Source organism: Mustela lutreola, chromosome 8 (genome assembly GCF_030435805.1).
Source record: "Mustela lutreola isolate mMusLut2 chromosome 8, mMusLut2.pri, whole genome shotgun sequence".
Classification (NCBI taxonomy): domain Eukaryota; kingdom Metazoa; phylum Chordata; class Mammalia; order Carnivora; family Mustelidae; genus Mustela; species Mustela lutreola.
In genome coordinates, this window is record NC_081297.1 from 106194144 (window position 1) to 106216322 (window position 22179).

Consider the following 22179-nt stretch of genomic DNA (forward strand, 5'->3'; position numbering starts at 1 on the left):
ATACAGTGTATTCTTATAAAGTCTCTTTACCCACTGAACTTTGAGTTTTTCATTGAATTTTTTTGGCTTCTCAATAGAGAAGATTAATTAAAAATCACTTGAAAGCATAAAGAGACTCTGTATTAGCTTTGGAATTTCTTTCATAGACTTTGAGAACCAGAGAGACCTCTGAGCTAACCCTCTAACTCCAATACATTAACACATCAAGAAAATGAGTTATAAAGTAACCAGGTTAAGATAATGTATGGAGGGGAGGGCAGAGTGGGATTTAGTTCTTTCTTCTGAGTCAAGCTTTTTCTGGATGTGAAGTGCTAATCACACGTGAAGGACTGAGTACTTAAGGACACTTAAGTTTTAACTCTCATACAAATCAGAGTGAAAAGAAAAAAAAAAGCAGTTCTGGTGTCAGCAAAGAGTAAAGACTCTGGGCCAGGACATTTACTGAAGATAGTTCATTTTGATTATTTGCAGGACCAAGGGGTAGATTTAATTAAGCATAACTTCTGCTGGCCTCGTGTATATTAAATGTTCATACTTTTTTAAGTCCTTAAATCAAATATGGCTACAAAATGACTTTAAAGACGTTTGTTAGCTAAAGAAATAACCATAAAATTCTCCCAGCAATAAATGTATTTCTGAGAGAAGTGTCAGGCACTTTGGAAAGTCTCATCCCACTAAATGGCCCTAGCATTTAGCAAAGTCAAAACTATCTCCAATTTAGTGATTGACAACACTGAAGGCAACTTCTTTATGGAAAATTAGTGAGTCATCCCTTTAATATTTTTTTCACCTACACAATCTGAACTTTTGCCTTTTTTTTTCTTGGTTTGTGGGTAGAATGGACATTCTCTAGAAAAAATATTAAAAAAACTATTCACAGAGTACTGGCTTTTCAGGGGAAGGGTGTTTTATGCCTTCAGAAATTAAAAAAAGAAAGACTTACTGGGGCCCTTTTGTAACACTGATACAAGAGTAAGAAATACTTACCCACCTGACCTGATACTGAGTTTATTGGATAAAGTTACATTTTAAGGGAATCAGTATTTTAATAAACTGTGTGTACTCTGTGTTAATAAGCTTGGGTCTGTTCCACTTGGATTTCAGAAAAAAAAAAATCCATCTACTAATTTAATCACAGGCAGTAGTGACTTTACTACTTGGTAAACATATACTTAAATTCCCAAATATTTGAAAGTTGCCTTATAATTTTCAGAAGTACATATACACTTCAGTAAAATACAAATAAGATTGAAAAAGTCTTTCTTCTTTGAATCTTTTCTTGACTAATATCATTTTAGAGAAAGGTCTTAGAGATTCCTTAGTGGATGAACTCTTCATTTAGGTAGTGATTCTAAAACTTCTCGGGGTTTCCAGGCCCCTCTTGATAATCATAGTGAGTTGAATCCATGGATTTTAGGTTGATAATCCTGACTTGACAGATTAGCCCCTTGTGGTCAGGGAAGTCTGGTGGTCTCCTAAGAGTCACACAGTGCTTTTTGCCTGCCTGTACTATATTTCCTGATTCTGTCAAAACAAACTAACAAATCCCAACTCCTCAACTCTTAAAATGCATACAGCCAAATACATATGAACAGCAAGAGCATGGAGATTTAAAAACAGAGCAGAAAAAAGTAACTTGAACAGAATGTGGCATTTCCCTTGGTCTGTTGCTAACGGCCCACATACAACATGCTTAAAAAAAAAAATCCCACCCTGGCACTTCTTTTCATCATCATTTAAAAAGGATTCAAATGGACCTTTAGAATGTATGGCATTGGGAATATATCCCATCTGGGGATAAATAGAAAAGAGCTTCATTGAGCAGGGCTGTTTTCAGTGGTTGTCAGGCTAAAGTTTATGTGCATTTCATCTCTTCTGTTTGGTCATGCTTTTAAAGCCAAACACAATATTTTAGTTGTTCATTTTCAGGATGTGTACAAAGCCAGGGGCATTTAACGTTCCTTTTGGTAAGAAAAATAATTATGGACATGATTTTTAAAATGCCTTCAGGATTTGAAGATGTGAAAGAAACACCTAAAAAGGAATTACTTCTTTTTATTCTTTATTTTCTATTTATTATTCATTTTTTTATTGGCTCTGAAGTCCATTATACTTTGTTTTATTAAAAACTGGAGACTCCTGCCTCTTAGTTGTTACCTTTGGGGTGGCTGCTTTCTGAATATTATTCCAATTCAAGTTCTTCACACAAATCCTAAGGCTTGCATATCAAATATACTCATACACACTCTGCACTGTACAACTTCAATAAACTTAGAAGTCCATAACCAGCCAACAGTCTGTGAGCCTGTTTGGATGCTCCTGCTATCAGCAAAACTTCCTCTTGATAACGGTTCTAAAAAAAGTTTAAACGATTTTCCTGATCACACTAAAAACTGCAAAAAAGCAATTGTGGCTGGGTGAAGTGAAAAACTGGTCAATCATGGAATGTATTTGTTCACTGCTCTAGTGAGTCCCCAGTGATGGGGCTCAGATCCCAAGCTTCTCTCAGTCTCAAGCTTTTGGTCCTGCATGTAGGCATTCGATTTTAATCACTTCCCCAATCTATAAATAGAAATTATTCATTGGGGGAAAGTACTTCTTTTATTTAGCCTTTCCTACTGGGAGATTCTAATGCTTCATTGCTAACTCGTATTTTCATACTGAACACCTGGACTCATCACAACAGTATAATATATGTAGTCAGGCTTTGGAGAATTTGTTTCAATTTACATACAATCCTCCAAATCCTCTGGCGAGCCTGATGTGAAATCTGATACAACCACGTCTCCGCGCCAGGATCTTCCTTTAATAGCCAAAGGCTCCAAGGATCCTTCCCGAGAGGCGCGGTGAGGCTAAGGAGTCGGGGGAAAAAGGGAGACTGCCGGGCTGGCTGCGCTGAAGATTTACAATGTACTTCTTGCAGGCGGCTCAGCAACCCCCTCTGTGGCTGTGGGTGTCTGGTGTGACAGAGCGGAGAAAAGCTCTCTAATCTCCCAGTGCCTGCCTCTGCCGCTCAGCCGCTCCCCTCCCTCCCGCCTTCCCTGCCTCCTCGCGGTCTCTCGCTCTCTCCTTTGCCTCTCTCGGGGAGTTTCAGTCCCTGAATGCAGTCAGAGTAGCCTTGGCAATCTGGACCCGGAGACTGTGTGTACACACACAGGCACACACGCGCACACACATGCACACACACTAGCACTCGCACACATGCACTCCGGCTCTCCCCACGGGGATACAGAGCAAACCCGGAGCATCATCTACCTGAAGGGGATGGCCCGACCGGACACTTCTTGCTCACTTGTCATCCCCGGAGGTCAGAACAACGTCGGAACGAGGGAGGCTCGCTGTCCGGTCTGCAACCTCACGCCGTTTGCCGCCCCCGCTGCTTAAAGTGTCCGGGGTGGAAGAGACGGCTTCTTCAGGGCAGATTCCCCGCGCAGCTCTGCGGCCCTGGGACTTCGCCCGCCGGCTTCACCCCGCTGTCTTCTTCCCCGGCCATCCTCTCGCCCCCGGCTGCGGAGTGCATGGCTCGGGCGCCTCCGCTGCTGCCGCCGCTACCGCTGCGAGCACATCCCACCCAGAGGACTGAACGCCACCGCTGGAGTGGGGAGAGAAAGCGGAAGCCCTAACTTCCCTCTCCACCGCTCCCCGTTCTTTCTAGCCGAGGACCCGCTGGAAGGCTCCCGCGGAAGGCTCCCGCGAAAGCCTGGCGAGAGCCGGGCGCAGGGGAGGGCGAGCCGGGAGCGGCAGGCGCACGGGGGCGGAGGCAGCATGTGCCCCGGCGCCTCGCGCCGGCCGGAGAAGTAGCGCGCCGTTGGGCGAGCGAGACGCTCCCTAAGTTGGGCGCGTCCCAGACCTCGCCGCCCCGCGCCTCGACCGCCAGTGTCCGGAGAAAGGCGGGGCTGATGGGGGGCGCCGAGGTTGCCGTCGCCTGCGGCCAGAACCCGTCTTAAAAGAACCTGGGCCGGCGTCTCCAGGGTCCCAGCTGGCGTCGCGCCCTCGGCCCGCGTGCGCTCTCTGATGCCTGCGCCGGCGGTGGCCCGGGTGGCCCGCCCGCGGGGGGTGCCGGAGGGGGCGGGGGAGGAGGAGGAGGCTGTGTGATGGCCCTGGACGGCGAGCGGGGGGAGCAAGAGGAGGAGAAGAAAAAGAAGAAGAAGAAAAAGAAGAGGAAGAAGAAGAAGGAGGAGGAAGAGGAGGGGGCTGAGAAGAGCAGCTCACCCTTCGCGGCCAGCATGGGGGAGAACGACGCCGCGCTCCGGGCCGGCGGCAGGGGGCTCTCGGACCCGTGGACGGACTCCGTGGGGGTGCGACCCCGCACAACCGAGCGCCACATCACGGTGCACAAGCGGCTCGTGCTGGCCTTCGCGGTGTCCATCGTGGCACTGCTCGCGGTCACCATGCTCGCGGTGTTGCTCAGCTTGCGCTTCGACGAGTGCGGAGCTAGCGCAGCCCCGGGCGCCGACGGCGGTCTCGCCGGCTTCCCGGCGCGCGGGGGCAACGGGAGCCTTCCGGGTTCCGCCCGGCGCAACCACCAGGCTAGCGGGGACTCCTCGCAGCCCGAGGTAGGCGGAGAGGCCACCCCTGGGACCCCGTCCGCCCAGCCGCCGTCGGAGGAGGAGCGGGAGCAGTGGCAGCCGTGGACGCAGCTGCGCCTGTCCGGCCACCTCAAGCCGCTGCACTACAACCTAATGCTCACCGCCTTCATGGAGAACTTCACCTTCTCCGGCGAGGTCAACGTGGAGATCGCGTGCCGGAACGCCACCCGCTACGTCGTGCTGCACGCCTCCCGGGTGGCGGTTGAGAAGGTGCAGGTGGCCGAGGACCGGGTGGCCGGGGCTGTCCCGGTGGCCGGTTTTTTCCTCTACCCGCAAACCCAGGTCTTGGTGGTGGTGCTGAATAGGACCCTGGATGCACAGAGGAATTACAACCTGAAGATCATCTACAACGCGCTGATCGAGAACGAGCTCTTGGGCTTCTTCCGCAGCTCCTACGTGCTCCACGGGGAGAGAAGGTAGGGAGGGAGGCGGTGCCCGGCACCGCCCCACCCAGCCAGGCTGCTCGAAAGGCTGGGCGGCCAGCGACCCGGGGGACCCGGTTGGCTTCCGAGTCCGAAAAGCGCGGGGTGGGTGAAGGAAGCGAAGGTGGGGTAGGGCCGTCACCCAGAACCCCTGGGGTCTCCCAGATGCCCGGGCTTTCACTGCTGCCGACTCCACACAGTTACCAGCACCAAACGTTGAGTGCCACCCCCTCCTCTAGTTTGGAACTCCCTCCTGTCAAAGTTCCTTAGCCAGCATGGCGCCTAGCAATTTTTAAAGGGTAGTGTGAAATCTGAGCGATGCCAGGGTGACATCGAAAGCCTGCCAAGATACCGTCGAGGGAATATACTCGCGGGGTCAAAGGCCAGGGCTGTAGCGCATCCAGGTGAGATGGCAGTGCAGGGCAAAATCCTTCCCTCCCCCTCAGCATGCCCACCTCGCCTGTTATCTGGCAGGCACAGAGCAGACAGTGAGCTTTGGCTGCATGAAGTTTTCCCAAACTGCAAGTTGAGATTCCGAGCAGTAAGAGCAGGCCCAGGTGACAGACTCAGGGGGAGGGTGACAGGGGTCTGGGGGAGGCTACCATGGCCAATGCCAATGAGAAATGCCCTTGCAGGTGCTGCCAGGTCTCTCAACACAGACACAGAGTGACTTTAGTTTTTTGTTGTTGTTCTTGAGTTACTGCCTCTGGAAATGACTCCAGGGGTGCAAAGAGGGAAAGCTAGCCATCAGTCTCCAATGCCTTGTTAATGAGTGCCTTTGATCCTTTTTAGATTTGGGCAGTATTTTATTTTATTTTTTTTTCTGAGAGTCTGTGGGGTTTTTCACAACTTGTTTAGACCTCTGATTTCGAAGTCAAACAGAAGCGGGTTCGAATCCCAGATGCAGAGCTAGCTGTGGTGAAGGTTGGAGGACACTGACGAATCTGTCACCAGCTCCTGACAATGGCTATCTGTAGTGCTTATCCAGCCAAATATATTAACTTAGTCCCACAAGACACTTTCCTATCTTACAGGTAGGGAAATGGAGGCACAGAGAAGTCAAGTAATTCGTCACGTAATGAGCTGACACAGCAGGGATTTAGACCCAAGCAATTTGGCTCTGGAGCCCATACGCTTAGTTTTAACTTGAGGACAATAATAAGTACTGTCTTCATAGGGATTGTTGCAGGTGTCCATGAGCAAATGCATTGAAAAGCACTTAAACTATAGAGGGCATATAGAGTGTCCACTATACATATGAGCTATTTTGTGCCTCCTGGGGTAGTGAGCATATTACTGAATGAATAAACAAGTGATTTTTGCTTTTTGTCCTAATCCATTGCATTTAAAACAACTTTGATTAATTAAATGACGATAGGGCCAGCAAACAACCGAAATGACCTTAAGAAAGAAACTGACAACCTTAGAAGTAGAGGCAGGTTGGAGATTAGCAATGATACCCCTGGAAGAGCATCTTCTGTCCTCAAATGATTTTCACAACAGCAGAAAACTGGGGCTCAAAGCAGCCCCAGGTGCCTGAGATCAGCCCCATGTGTCTGAGAACAGCAGGTTTGTCAGTGGAGAAGTGAGACTTGAACTTTGGTTTTCTGATGGACCGGGGCTTATGGTGGCTGGAAACTCCCAGAAGAAGTTGTTATTATATAGGAGACTGGGAAATGTTAGTGTGTTATGGGAGAACACAAACGTTTTATTATTTATATATTGCTTATGAAGCAACCTCAGATAAATTTTCTAATGCTTTAGTAGTTGTGTGATAGTTGAAGCCTCCTACAAGTGAATGTATAAATTATTCACTTTCAAACTACTAAGATCAGGTGTGGATAATTTAAACCCTCTTATACCACTTCCTTCAACATATTCTAAACAATACAGAATAAATACATTTTTAAAACCCACCATCATATCAAATATGGGGGGAAAATGCATAGAAGGCAAATTTGCATGTTGTGTTTGGAAACAAGCTTATGTCAAAATGTCAATAGTGGGAGTGCATATCACTGATAAATCTTGCTCTGGTGAAATAAATACTTCCAACAAATCCTGTTTTTTTGAGCCATGCCAAAATGTGTTTGTTGGAACTGAGCTTGTTTTGGTCAGTATATTCAAATTAGCAGGACTCTTAAAAAGACCAGATGTTTCAGCTTGACCCGTAACTGTTTTTTTGTACCTCTAATGCATATTTGTGTTTAAACTGTCTCCTTCAGTTTTCTCCCAAAGATGTAAATGACTTGGTTGAAAGTTTAACCTAGAGCACATGTGGCTGTATTCTGCATCCCAATAGAAAATCTGGATTCAATATTTCTGGAGCTCTCAGGTTTTTGTTTGTTTGTTTCTTTTTTTTTTTTCTTAAGATTTTTATTTATTTATTTGACAGACAGAGATCACAAGTAGGCAGAGAGGCAGGCAGAGAGAGGAGGAAGCAGGCCCTGCTGAGCAGAGAGCCCGATGTGGGCCTCGATCCCAGGACTCTGAGATCATGACCCGAGCCAAAGGCAGAGGCTTTAACCCACTGAGTCACCCAGGCGCCCCAGGTTTTTGTTTCTAAACAGCATCTGAGAGAAAGTCCTTCTCTTCTTCTTCTTCTTCTTCTTTTTTTTTTTTCCATCAATACCAGAGTGAATATGATAATTTTTTGAGTGTGTTTCTAACTAGAGTTAATATGGCAAAGGAAATCTCTGTTCACAATTATGTGAACATTACATCTATTAAGTCTTTTTTTTTTTTTATTGTTGTTGTTACCATGGCTACTTGGAGAATTTTTAAAACACACCAATGTCAGGAACTCAGTCAGGTTTGGACTTTGGTGATGATTTCGTCCCCAAAATGCTCTGTAATTTGATATTTTAAACACTTTCAAAGAGGACATAGGTGTAAATTCTAAATTTTCTTTGGTTAATGATAAAACATCATGGTCTCTGGTTAGTTGTAGTTTTTGCCAAGCTAATTATTGGATAATCTTTGCAATAAAATAGGTATTTATTCTGCCAATGGGGAGTCACAGAGAGCAACTGGAAGTATTTAAAAGAGCAGTGCTGCAATTGAGTCCACCTTATTTAGCCTATATGGAGACATTAATACCCAGGAGTCCATGTGATTCTTTGGTTCACTTCTCGGAAGTCTGAGAAAAAGAATTTGGGTGAGGGCAGGAAAATTAGATCTCACTGTTGCTATATACCTATGACCCCTGGAAGGTTTTATCCCCCACAAGGTATTGAATGGGACCTGGTTTTATCCTACATGGAACACTTACCTTTTCTGGTTCTTATACCACACTGGAGAAAGATAGAGGACAGAAGGATAGACTCTACCTTGAAACCCAAGGCTCTTCTGCTTTCAGTTGATAATTTGGATAATGAGAAATTCACCACTTGTTGAATATTGCAAATACATAAATTCTCTCGAATTTGAAATGTTTACACACAGCGGTAAATTATCTCCATTAGGCGGAGCACATACTCATTTTTTTCCTCAAGTTGGTGCATAGCAGGCAGATAAAAAGGGTGTGTATTTAGGTCAGATTATCCTATAGTAGAATATACTTGTTTAGAATTAGGTGTATGTTCATTTACCTGAAGTAATTGCTGCTTTCGGGTAGCCAGATGGCAAGCATACCCATGTTCAAAGTAGGGTACCTTAATTTAGAACCAGATGGTTGGATCAAAAGAGGAAGTTTACTCAAAGTAAATGAATGTTTTATCCATTTTCAAATGGAAGACTTTTTTTTTTTTTTGACAAACTTTGTTTGGATCTATAACATACCACAGTTACAGAAAACAAATTAAAAATGGGTGGTCTTTTTCTGTAAAGGATTATTTTAAAGAGAAACCATGATCTCCACATAAAATGGGAAAATAAGATTGTGGTTCTCAAGGAGAACTGCAAAAAACTCTCTTGCAAAGTCTTGTGGCGAGAATAGAGGATTTTATGGAGAGCTATTTGATCTTCTGTGGTATTAGTGTACATGATTGGATGCCTCATACTTTCCCGGACTGAATTAATAATCATGATATTTAATAAAAACTAGAAAACCACCACATGGCTTTTATATTGAAAGCAGTCTCATTTCTGTCGTTCATTCCGGAGAGGAGATATCTTTATATGAGCAAGTTAGAGTTTATGTCTTTTTGCTCCTCTATAGAAGGCTCTGAACTGAAAAATCTGTAAGAACCAGTTGTTTCTGTGAAAACTTTTTTTATAGAATTCCTTAATGGACTTAGCTCATTGTTTTCCTGTCAGGCACACATAACCATATGGCCTAACAGAGTCCCAAGGCTGGATTTTGGTCATAATTCAGAATGCTATCAGTAAACCAAATCTAGAAAATATTTTTAAAAACTTTGATCAGAGGCACCTGAGTGGCTCAGTCTGATAAGCACCTGCCTTCTGCTCAGGTCATGATCCCAGGGTTCTAAGATGGGGTCCCGCGTTGAGGCCCCTGCTCAGCAGGAAGCTTGCTTCTCCCTCTCCCACCCACCCTGCCGGATTCCCTCTCTTGATGTTTCCTTCTCTCTGTCAAATAAATAAATTAAGGAAAAAAACAAAAAAACTTTGATCAGTTAATAATGACTAGTGACTCATTTAGATAGGAAAATCCATACAGTTGGTGTTTGTCCTGTGTGCTTTTCTTTTTCTTTTTTTAAAAAAATATTTTATTTATTTATTTGACAGAGAGAGATCACAAGTAGGCAGAGAGACAGGCAGAGAGAGAGGGAGGAAGCAGACTCTCTGCTGAGCAGAGAGCCTGATGCGGGGCTCAATCCCAGGACCTTGAGATCATGACCTGTGCTGAAGGCAGAGGCTTAATGCACTGAGCCACCCAGGCGCCCCTGTCCTGCATGCTTTTCATGGTGCCATCTGATTTGATTACCCTGGATAGTAATACAATATATTCTTCTTCTCAAGGAGTTAAATTAGTTTGCCTGTGTTTTTATGTGTGCAAAGTACTCTAAATCCTAAATAGGGCCTATCTGCTCAGATCCGTTTCAAACAAAGGTGGACCTGTGACTGGTTCTCTGGTATTTGTTTGGTTTGCAAAGCATGTTTTATTTCCTCAAATCAGTTCTCCCCACTGGGTATGGTGATGGGCTGGAGGCCGTTTGTTGAGGATGGGGACATTTGTCCATGTGATGACAAGAATAACACTCACTTCTTTAAGCACAGCTTCGAGAATGATATAAAAGGAGCAAGGAAGAAATGATTGATCTTTAATACATCCTTTTGCAAGGAAAGGTGTTCCTCTTCAACCCCTGCTCATTCTCCCACCTGATATCATCATTGTCAAAATTGCCCACTTCATTTTAATTATTTATTTGTCCTTTATGTGCTTCTAGATTTGCTATGGTGACTAGGTTCCTCCAGAGTTTTTCAAAGTCCCAGGTCTTCCTGCTTTTTGCCACTGGAGAGTGGATGTTTCTCCAGCAAGTAGAATCTCACCACATGGAAATTGGAAGAATATAAAGTTGAAAGATACCCCCTCCCCCAGGTTTCCTGGCCAATCTGGAATGATTTCACGTGGCCGCAATGTATGGTGGTAATGAAAATAAGATTGGCAAGATTGGGTGAGGCTGAAGTGGGGTGAGGGAGTCCCGGCTCACCCCTCCTGCCTTCCCTGCTTCTGAATAAATGAGTGGCTTCCTGGTTTAGGGAGCTCTAGCACTGGTTTTTCCAGGATTGGGTGAATTCCCAGTGTAGACGTAGGTTCACTTGCAGGGTGATGATTTAATTTAATTATTCAGATCTTTCCCTAGGACCACACAACTGAAAAAAAAAAAAATCAGAGGAGGGGTATACAAAGAAAAAAGTTTTAAAATTACCAATCCTGGTTACTTCCCATCTTTTTTAAGAATCGATTTAAGCTGCTTTTGGTTGTTGCTGGATGGAAGAGCACGTGTGTGCTTAGCATGTTCAGTGATTCTGGATCCAGGCTGCCTGTGTTCATGACCTGACTCTGCCACTTCCTAGCTTTATGACCCTGGCAAAATTTCCTAATTGTTCTGTGTCTGGTATCCTCATCTGGAAAATGGGGATAATGATACCCTGTTTCCTAGGGTTATTGTGAGGATCACAAGTTAAGTAATAAAGCATTTAGAGCCATGTCTGACAACTGGTAAGCTTTTTTGGGGGTTTTAATATTATTATATTATTCCATGGCTGGAGATCTACTATTTGCATTGGTACAAGGTCATGTAAAGTCAATATTCTTGTGTTGGGGTTTTTAACTATTATCAAGACAGTGGGGGAAGTGGTCACCTGTGACATTCCTCCTGCTGCTTTCTGTTTTTCCTCCCAAGCAAGGTTCCAAAGACAGAGAAGAGGAAGCAGAGCCTTTCCACTCTGAAGAAGAGAGTGAAGAGCAGTGCTGTGGTTTTGGGCAGCGAGAGGAACCCATGCTTGGTCCAGGCCCTGTGAGCTGGAGGGGGCCGAGAGAGCAGGAAGAGAGTGTGAAACAAAAGGAACATACAACTCTCTAGTTATGGTACTGCTCTCTATCAGCAGCGAGAAGAGCAGAGACCAGTGGCTGAAGGGCCAGGGCGGGGGGTGCCTTCATTGTCATCGCAAGCTAGAGCATCAAATAGAAAAAAACTGCAAGTACGAAGGGAAAGGCACACTAGTCATTAGCTGTTGTTCCTAAGACTTTATTTGAGTTCTGAGAGTAGTGGTATTTCATAATACTTACGTATTGCTCTGCCTCCTTCCACTATGAAACAAATGAATCTCAGACACTAGTTTATTTATTCTTATGAGAACCTAATATTATGGCCTGCAAATGTAATTTTAGTGCATTCATGATACTCTTCATCAATGGTGATCAAGCACTCAGGACTCATTTTTGATAAGAGTATTTAGTACATAAATAGGAAAACAATTATGAATATTGTGCTCTGTTTTTATAACACGATTATTCACATATGCACCACTTCCTACATACATATTGCTGGCATTATTGCATTATGTTTTTACTTTACTAGAATGGTTATTTAAAAAAAATAGATTACACGCTTGCTTATGGCACTGAATATTCAGCAGGAGCACTTTTCTTCTGAAGTGGCAGAGGTTTAATGACTCATTGAAGTACATAAAAACACACAGTCTAAACAACGGCCCGTTTTAGCTTAAAATGTTTTGTCATTGAGTAATAATTTGCATTTTGATTAACAACCTTAACTTTAAATGGGACATGTGTAACTTCCATGACCTTGTAACTGAGTCCATCTACTACAAACAGTAGAATAGTTCCATTGGAACTTTTCTTTAGGTCTTGGGAGTTTTCATTAAGAGTCAGAAACTATTGCAACACCGGGCAAATTGCAAGTGAGGTAGAAGGAAACTCAAAGATCATTCTCGCTGCTTTATGTGTGGTGTGCAAAGATGTGGTCCAGACGCAAACCTCTTGAATAGGGCATACCATTTGTGGGGTTCTCTTAGTTTGGGTGGGTTCCACAATGAAAAGTCACAAATCAACCTGAATGCTAACAGAGTCATGCAAATGTTGGTTTCCTATGCATATTTTAACTTTACGAAAAGGCAAACTGAAAATAATGGAACAGAAATTGTTTTGTATCACATACAGTAATTTGTTGGCAATATCAGCCAACATTAATGCATTACTTCTGCTGGATCTTATCATAATGACTAGACACAAGTAGCTTGCCTAGTGAACTTCCGCAGAAATAAGAAGAAATCAATTCTCTGTATCCTTCAGAGGCAACACGGAGCTTTACGCCCTCCTTCTTAGCTCAACCAAAATGTCAAATAGGCAAGTTGTTAAGAAATAAAGTAATTTATTTTAGATAGAAGAGAATTAAAATACATGTATATTATTTCTGTTTTTCTAGTTATGCTACAGTGACATTCTTAGAATGACACTTCTAGGATGTCACTTTTGGATGTAGCATTTTTTATGGTAATAGAGAGATTCATTAAAAGATAAAAATGATTTTGTTTAAAAAGCAGGAGAAAAACAGAAAATGAAATACTTGTCCCGATTACCTTCTGCCTCCTGCTGTTTTATATTACTTGCTGCATTTATGTGTATATTTCGTATCTATACTATATATGAAAATGTTTCTATTTTTAATTAATTTTTTGTATTTCTTCTATCTGGTGTCCTGCTACCACTTCAGACTTACTTTGAATTTACTCAAAACCCAAATTCATTACTTTCTACTCCAAGTCACCTTGTTTAGAGGCTTCTTTGATGTTTGGGGTGATAGTAAACAGAAAAGAAGTCTCACTTCCACCAACTGAAGGCAACCCTAACAAGGCAACGATGAAGGCAGAATGATATTTTTTAAAATCCAGCAGACACTGTTGCATGTTGAGGGGACAGAGCCTTGAACTAGGTCTCTTTGTTAGACAGAGGAGTACTGAGGGTAAGAGAGGTGTTAGAGACGGACAGGCAATGCTGAGACCTGTTAAAGCCAGAATCCATGAGAGGCCAGGCAGAATGCTAACTTAATAAGTGAGTCAACACTCTTTTTTTTTTTTTTTTTTTTTGAGTCAACACTCTTTTAAAGGCTTATTTCTGTGCTACGTGGAGTCAACTGCCTTACTTCTTCATCTGCTTCTGACCTTTAAAATACTACCCAGGCTTCCAGACCAATTGTTATGCTTCTTTCTCTGTGAAGTCTCTTCCGTTCTTAAGGCAGATGGCTCTCAACTGAGTATTTGCCCTGCTCCTCCTTTAGGCTGTCAGATGGGGTGTAAAGTGCTACTGGCATCTAGTGGTAAGGGCCCCAGGATGCTGCTACACATCCTACAGGACACGGGTCAGCCCCCAACAAAGAATATTTATCCAATCTAAAATGTCAGGGGTGCGGAAACTGAGAAGTCTTGCTTCAGGAGAATGTAATGTCTTCATAGGTTTTCCTTTTTTGTCATGGCTTTTTGTAGAATACCTGGTTAGGTATTTGTTTAATTTCTTTTATTAGAGTATAAACTCCTTGAGGGAAGGAAGCATATATATTTATCTTTTTCTCCTCAGTGTTGAACACTCAAGAATGATGATTAAGAGAAACAAATGTGCAACAGAGCTTATAGTAAAAAGCTATTTAGCGGCAGTGTAATTTAATATTCAAGAAAAAAATCTCATCAAGTTCAGGGAATATTTTATTTCTCAGTTTTGTTCAGTTATAGGATCTCGAGCTTGGAAAAGACCTAAAAAGTAATCTAGTCCAACCACTCTTCTTTACCAAGGGACTTCTTTTGATTTCCTAAATACCGAATTGAAATTCAATTGCAATCGTCCTCAGTTGCCAGACTGTGAAATTGGTATTTCCTCATTTAGACATTATCAGAATATATGGTGGCCCTCTGTGCATAGATATATACTGTGGTGTGTGAATTCATTAAGAATATTAATTGCAGAAAAAGGCACTAGATGGTCTTTATATTCCTTTCAACCCTGAGAATCAGTGATTTAAATTGCTAGCTTTACTAACATATTTACTTACTATATAAGGCAAAAAGAGAGTACACAACATGATTCGTCTGCATAAATATTTGGTTTATGAATTTCTCATTAACCCAGATGTATTAAATCTTCTATATCTAATAAATTCCTACCCACTAATTACTTAATGCCAAAGATACCTTTGATTTTTACTTAATGACTAATACATTCTAATTGCAAACCTTCTGTTGAACTCTTGCAGAGCCTTTTCCCCCGAATTATCAGTCGTCTACCTTATCATGACCTTAAGAAAAAAAAGGTCATGTCTTAAAAAAAAAAAAATCCTACCATGTACCTAAAAAGCTCACACACAGCAGATGTCTGTCAGTGGTGGAACTGGAGTTCTCAGACTCAGAAAATTAAAAAGGAACACTCTTTATCCACATGTGGAATCCTGCAGGTAACTTCTAAAGAGCTCAGGAAAGAAAGATCAAGCTCAGTGGACATTTCCATTAATGAGATGGAAAGATGAGACTCAAAAACATCATGGAAGACCAAAGCATGTCAAGAGAAAATTGTAAATGGGTACTTTTTAACTGAAAGGACATTTTATTAAACTGACCTCTCATTAAACAAAACTGTATTACTATCAATAGAAAATCATAAGGAAAACTATTATCATGGTACTGGCATTTTTGGAAAGAAGAACCTTGATTACCAATAGTCAAATTAAAACATTGTTTATAAATTATGGCTAAAGGTTATTTTACTGTTCTTGAAATATAATGACTTTTTACTCAGATGCAGAAACTGACTTCTAGACCCAGCTTTGTGCTAATTGCTAGTGTAACTTTGGACAAATCACTTACCTACTGGAATTACTTTTTCATTTTAGAAATTTATGAGAGAGGACAGTTTGCTCCCAAGATTGCTTCCAACTTTAACCTTTTATTTGTCTGAAGATTTGACTTCTTTCCCATATATTATATCATTTTATCATCTCGACAGCTTTAGAAGGAAAGCATAGAAAGCATTATTATTTTCCTTCTGCTAATGAAAAAATAGGCTCTAGCAGTTACCCAAGCCTGTTATGTGGCAACCCAGTACTCTTTTCAAGATAACTCCCCAAAATCCTCTTTCCAAGAGTAAGTATACAGTTAATCTTTAGAATGTCTTATTTTTCTCTGTTTGAAAATTAACTTTTAAAAAAGTAGACTCTCCAGGATAAATGTAAGCTTCATAATGTTAAAAAGGTATAAGCATTTACATCTATCTGATGGTTTGAGCCGGGGATAGCCAATAAGATTCAATGCATATGTCAACTCCTATTGATCGCTAGCAGCTGCCTCAAGTGTTATGCTGAAAATAATTTTGAGGCCAGGTTTGAGCTCAGTGGGATAGGGTGCCATTTTAGATTAACCAGGAACATTGTGGGTGATGAAGAGGGGAGTGGTGGCAGGACTACTTCTGGGGGACGGAGTCTTTTAAAGAAATGACTTCAGCGCTCAGTCATGTTTTATGAAGGGTCTGATGTTGACTTGCCTGGTATTGAGTTTTGTAACTAATATTATCAGAAAAGTTTAAATTGATTTGTATCATGACTGTTTTCATAAATGATGGCTTCTTTTTCAAGTTAAAAGGGTGGCCCTGAATTACTTAGTTTGAGTATTTTCATTTGTAATAACTGTGGAAAAATGAAGAGGTTGTAGTTAGCTTTAATGAAATGCAATGTTGCAGCTTGATCTGAAAACTTGAAGGCATTAAATATACTTAGTAGAAATATATACACCTATATCTACATTAACATGTTTATTATATATTTATTATGTACAATTACCTGTATTATATTAACACAATAATACCAAAGTTATAATTTGTATAATAAATATGTATTGTGGGTCGTAAAACTGATAATCTCTGGATTAGTCAATATAAACATGTGTTTATATATATTTCCAATAAGCTTTATAGTATTTTTTAAAAGTTAGGCTTGATTATTTCCTTCCAAGCAAGGAACACCTAAACCGTAGGGAAATTTAGTAGTCATCCAAGATGATATGGCTGAGAATGTTGCAAAGCCAGAATTTAGACCAAAGTTTGTCATGTTTCAAAGTCCTTAACAAAATCAGATCACATCTAGCTGAAGTTTGAGGGCACAGATGTTTCCCACTGATGGTCTGTATTCTACATGTATCTGATGACATCTTTTGGATTTTAGTTTCATTAACTTAAATACATTTAGAGGGGAAAGTGAGGGCATACCAAAAAAGAGAACTATTGTTTTCCAGTGTTAGCCCATGGGATGCTGATGAATTGTTTTTCTGTAAAGTGTAATGTTTCGTCTAAAAAGCACTGGTCTGGGTTTAGAGGATTTACTTTAATTGAGATAAAAACTTCCCCAAAGAATTTTTATTGTTGGGGAAATACATACAAATTATACTTTCATGCTATTGATACACCTAAGTTTGGCACAGAAGAAACTACCTTGCAGTTTGGCAAAATACATTATTTTATCGGCAGAAGCATGTAAAATGGTCATAACTTATCAAGCCATGAATGTAATTGAGAACGTCATTTTCTGTTTTCCAGATTCCTTGGTGTCACTCAGTTTTCACCTACCCATGCCAGAAAGGCCTTTCCTTGTTTTGACGAGCCGATCTACAAGGCTACTTTCAAAATTAGCATCAAGCACCAAGCAACCTATTTATCTTTATCCAATATGCCAGTGGAAACTTCTGTGTTTGAGGAAGATGGATGGGTTACGGATCACTTTTCACAGACCCCTCTCATGTCTACATATTATTTAGCCTGGGCGATCTGCAACTTCACATACAGAGAAACTACCACCAAGAGTGGGGTTGCAGTAAGTATTTTACACTTAAATATGCTTTTAGATAATGTACGCATTGTATAGTAATCTTATTTCTGGATGACGAATGAATCATTTTTATCCTCTTCAAGACGTACAGAGCTAAATTCTGTTGTTAACCCTTGGCGGGAAATTATTTTCCTGGTTTCTAGAGTCAAAGAGGAGTGTCTTTTCTGTGCCCACCCTCTTGTCCCTTTCACTGCCTCCTCCGTCCCCAGCATCCCCATCCCTTTTTAGCTTCTCAATGCTTCTGAAACAACTGTTGTCTGCTTTGGGAAATTGCTTTTGATTCATGGGACTGGGAAAGCTGCTTCTCTTCATAGTGAAATATTTCAAATATCCAGAAAATGTAGAGAATAATGCAATAAACTCCACAAGCCTACAAGCCAGCTCTAGAGAAATCTAAACAATTTACCATCTTTGCTCTCGTCTAATTTAGTTTTTGGGAAAGTAAAAGGCACTGGATAGAATTGAAGCCCTCTGTCTGCACCTGCCTGATCTCATTGCCTTACCTCTTCCTTTAGAGATAATTATTGTCCTGAATTTGATGTTTGCCATTTCTATGCATATTTTCATACAATTACCAAGTGTGTGTGTATGTCTATTTCTATAATAGATGCTGTGCTTTAAAATTTCACATAAGTGATTTATATTATAGATAAAGTTCTCTAAGTTATTTCATTTTAATATTTGATTTAAATTACGTTTTTGTGGTTTATCTGAATAGAATGGTTTGAGTGAAGATATCAAAATCTGTCATCCTCCTATAGATAACCATTTTAATTTTTCTGATTAGCAACAATGCTCAATGGGTATTTTTGTCCATGAGTTCATCTGCCAGTGTGCTAGAATTTCTGTAGGGTTATAAAGCTTCTCTTAGCCCGTAATACCGAAGTGTACAGAAATACATTCTTAGGGGCGCATGATATATAGGAAGCCTAGAGAAGACATGCTCTGCATTTAGTTTACAATAAGATGCAATTGGACGTTCTGTGATAACTATCATTTGTGACAGCATGGTGTTCCAAGCATTTTTTGCATGCTGTTTATTGTATTGGCACTAGTCAGGTCAGGTCACGCTATGCTGAGTTAACAACTTCCTCCTCATTTCAATGACTTACACAATAAGTATGTATCTATTTTAATTTTTATGTTGCCCCTAAAGTAAGGTATTATGATTCTGTTTTTCCAGATGAAAAAAGTAAATTGAGGTTTAAAGCGATTAAGTAACTTATACTGAGTCAAAAAGTTAAATAAGTGGTAGAGCTGCAAGACACACTTCGTTGGTCTGATTCCATATTTTGGGCTTTTTCCCACCATGTGCCCTGGGAACTCTGTTTCATCATTTCAGCTGTATGTCTGTAAAAGAATTCCAGTAATAGTTCTCCCTGTTCGGGGCCATTGTATTCAGCATTGCTCAAACATGACAAAAGGAGTTAACAGAAATCTATATTCTTGTTCTGTAAGAAGTTCATAGGTCCAAAACCACCTAAATTTTGAAAAATAGGTTTGGATCAATAAATTTTCTCAGTGTTACTTTCAATTTAAATCACTGTGGCACCTATTTAAAGAGTAAAATCTGCATGCATAAAAAATTAATGCCATTATTGAAGAACTGTGTATAATGAATTAATCTACATAATCCTTAAAATTAGGTCCTAAGTGCTGGCTATAGAGGGCCAGAAGATATTTTGCTCTTCTGGACTTGTACTCATTTGATATGTTGAGTTCCTCTGATGTTTGTTGATGTCTCCTATGGATACTTCAAGGCTATACATGTTGGACCGCACACAGAAAAGGAACACCAAGACATCTCATTTACTCTGACGTCTTCAAAAGTTGATGGCTGGCTTGCTGTGCATCAGCTTGCAGCATGGGGCACACTGGAAGTGTTTTTTCTAGTATGTTTTCTTTAAAGCATCTTAAAGGTGTTCTCAGCCCTACACAATTAAGCTTTTGCTAAGTGACCTATATTTAAATCCAGACACACTCTAATTATTAGATGTGACTTTTATTAGGGTTAAGAATCCAAGTAGTAAATATTTTAAAATTCCTCTTTAATAATTTTTATGTAGAAAAGATAAAACATGCTACCAGAGAACATCGAAAGGTCAACTGAAATAAAATTTTAGATTATATAATCTAAAAATGCTAAGAATAATAAAAAGGAAAACAAAATTGCCACTGGGAGCCCTTATTTATCAATTCTTTTTTTGGTCACCCCTTGGATATCCAATCTGTTTTTATTTTCATCACGTTTCCTCTTTATTACTGGAGAGCAGCACATAGGAATCACATTTCTGAACTCTTAACAGCTGGAAGGAGTGGAAGTTTAGCTTTAGGATCTTGGGGTAGGGACAGTCTTGTGAAGTCCAGGTGGTCATGTTGGAGCAGAAGCTGACACAGATTTCTCTGAGCTGTAAGAGCATAACTAGAGTAGCATCTTAATAATTTGCAGCTGAATCGTAATAGTGCCTCAAGTGTGTGTATTTGAAGCATCATCATTTACTTCTCAAGTTTTCTGCACCTTGCTAGGCACTATTCTAAGTAATTAGGTAAAAAACTCTCAGATCATTCTAGTACAGCGATTGCACGTGTCTCTTTCAGGTGGAATCCAAGCTGGGAGACCTATTTTGTTTACCCATTCCTAAAACGGCTTAATATTTTTGTAATAAATTGTTGATATTTAGAAATTGAGAGAGTGCACATAAAATTATTTATTTCTGGCTTCTCTTGAAAAATGGGAAGAACTTGTGACATTGGGCTCACATTCCCATGTGGCAACAACTGGTCATTCATTTATTCCTTCAGCAAATACTTACTGAGTGTCAGGTATTGTTCTGGGCTCTGGTGATATAGCAGCAAACAAAGCAACAACTCTACTCTCAGGGAACTTACATTCTCATGACGAGAGAGTGACAAAAAACAAATAAATGTATATCAGGTGGTAATATTTGTTATGAAGAAAATCAGTGCCCTGTAGCTGGGTGGTGGCTGGTCCATTTACATGAAACAATTGCTTCCTAGTGTAACCTAATTCAGACCACTCTTTTCTTTTGCACCATGTCAGATTTATTATTGTATATTACTTGCTTTCATTCTGTAGGCATTTGGAGTCTAGGGACATAATTCAAGAGCATAGCCAAGGAATCTGCATTAGAAAAGCAATGAATTCACTCATTATGTCTTAGTGATACTGGCATTCACTAATTGTGAAATGAAAGTTGTAGAAAATAAATTCAAGATCATTTAGAAGAGGGAGAAATTGCTAAGGCTGGAGTCTAATGGTATGCTTTATGGAGTAGATGGGATTTACTAAGACCCCGAATGATGGTTTGGTCTTAGAAAAGCAGATGATGTATGCATATAGTCCTTGGTGGGAAATGTTACTAAGAAAAGACAAAGGTAGGGATATCTATGGGGTATCTACGGGACATAGTGTGTGGTTATTATGATCATAAACATCATCACTTCTGCTCCTGGTTACAAGTAGGTCATTAAGGCTGCTTCTGAATTGCTGGAGAAGGGCGTATATCCCACTTCTTGATAAGGGAGTGTCAGTGAATTTGCGGATGTGTTTTCAAATCAGTACATCTTTTTTCAGGCTGCAAATTATTTACATTCATCTCACATACAAAATATACTCACCAGTAGGTCTAACTGCATTACAACATCAGGCTGAAGTCTGACATCCAGGATCTCACCATCTGATTTAGCTCTAGGTGTAGATGAGACTATTTGGATTTTGTTTCTTGGACATGGTTCTTTTGCTCTGAAGGCCTGTTAACTAAAGGGACATGTTATCTATCTTCTCTCCCACAACAGATGATGCTGAGCTGGGAATATGATTGTTTCCAAAGGACTTTCCATTCAAGAATGGAGAAAATGGGAGGACATAGCAGTTGTGGGCCCATAGCAGTTCTGAAATCCAAGTGGGCACATGTTGGCGATTTTAAAATTATGGCTTAATACTGTCCAATATAAATTGTCCTTTTGTCCTCCTGGCACTTGGCACCATCACTTGGGTTCTTAGTTTTGCCTTTTAAGCCATCTTTTATTTTGTAATTAAAAATTAGTTTGTGTTTGCCATGGAATAACCTTCTCCACCTGCTTCCTATCTGTAAAAACTTAAGGTTCCAAAAGCTTATTATTATTATTATTTTGCATTGGTTCTGTTGCTTTAAGTCAAAACAGACATAATTATTATTTTTTAAAAATGATTTTATTTATTTGAGAGTGAGAGAGCACAAGAGAGAGCACAAGTGGGGTGAGGGGCAGAGAGAGAAGCAGACTCCCCACTGAGCAGGGTACCTGATGTGGGGCTCCATCACAGGACTCCAGGATCACGACCTAAGCTAAAGGTAGACGCTTAGCTGAGGCACCCAGGCACCCCCAGGTATAATTATTATTTTTTTTAAATTGGGCTTTTTGTGTATCCAGTTACATACATTCCATTAGACAAAATTATACTCTGGGTTTCTTTAATATGAGCCTTTGTCTACTGTGAGGCTTTGTAGAACAATGCTCATAACACTCTTAGATGCTCTGTTACTGAACAGAGAAGGTTTATGAGGCAGAACCTTAATGTCCTTAGAAACTTTTTATCTGTTTGAAAAGGTTTGAAGGGCACCACTTTAAAAGTATTTGAAGTCTTAACAGTTCCTGAAGTTGAGTCCTTGGCTTCATCTTTAGATCATCTTTTCCTGACAGTGACCTATATTTTTCCTCCCTGAGTTTGTTTCTTACTTTGAGAATCTCTTGCCATCTGGAGAGCCTGGGAAGGAGAAGAGTTTTAATTTCAAGCTCCAAATTTTGCTTGGAAATTGGACAGTTTGTTCTTAAGCTCATCTCTCCTGTTTGGGACTTTTCATGGCCAGAGAGAAGGCG

General features: G+C 40.9%; 1 protein-coding gene and 1 long non-coding RNA gene across 6 annotated transcripts in view; one reads left to right on the plus strand and one right to left on the minus strand.

Annotated features, from left to right (window-relative positions):
• LOC131839177 (uncharacterized) overlaps positions 1–3459 on the minus strand; it is a 93387-nt gene extending 89928 nt beyond the window's left edge. For all 5 annotated transcript variants that reach the window (XR_009356844.1, XR_009356845.1, XR_009356843.1 and 2 more), the window contains exon 1: positions 3256–3459. This is a non-coding gene — a long non-coding RNA (uncharacterized LOC131839177). The remainder of the gene's footprint in view (positions 1–3255) is intronic.
• A 543-nt stretch (positions 3460–4002) lies between these two features.
• Positions 4003–22179, plus strand: part of TRHDE (thyrotropin releasing hormone degrading enzyme) — a 381409-nt gene continuing 363232 nt past the window's right edge. The window contains exons 1-2 of the mRNA XM_059186345.1: positions 4003–5005; positions 17013–17286. Of these exons, the coding sequence (XP_059042328.1) occupies positions 4095–5005; positions 17013–17286 (1185 nt within the window). The 5' untranslated portion in view covers positions 4003–4094. The remainder of the gene's footprint in view (positions 5006–17012; positions 17287–22179) is intronic.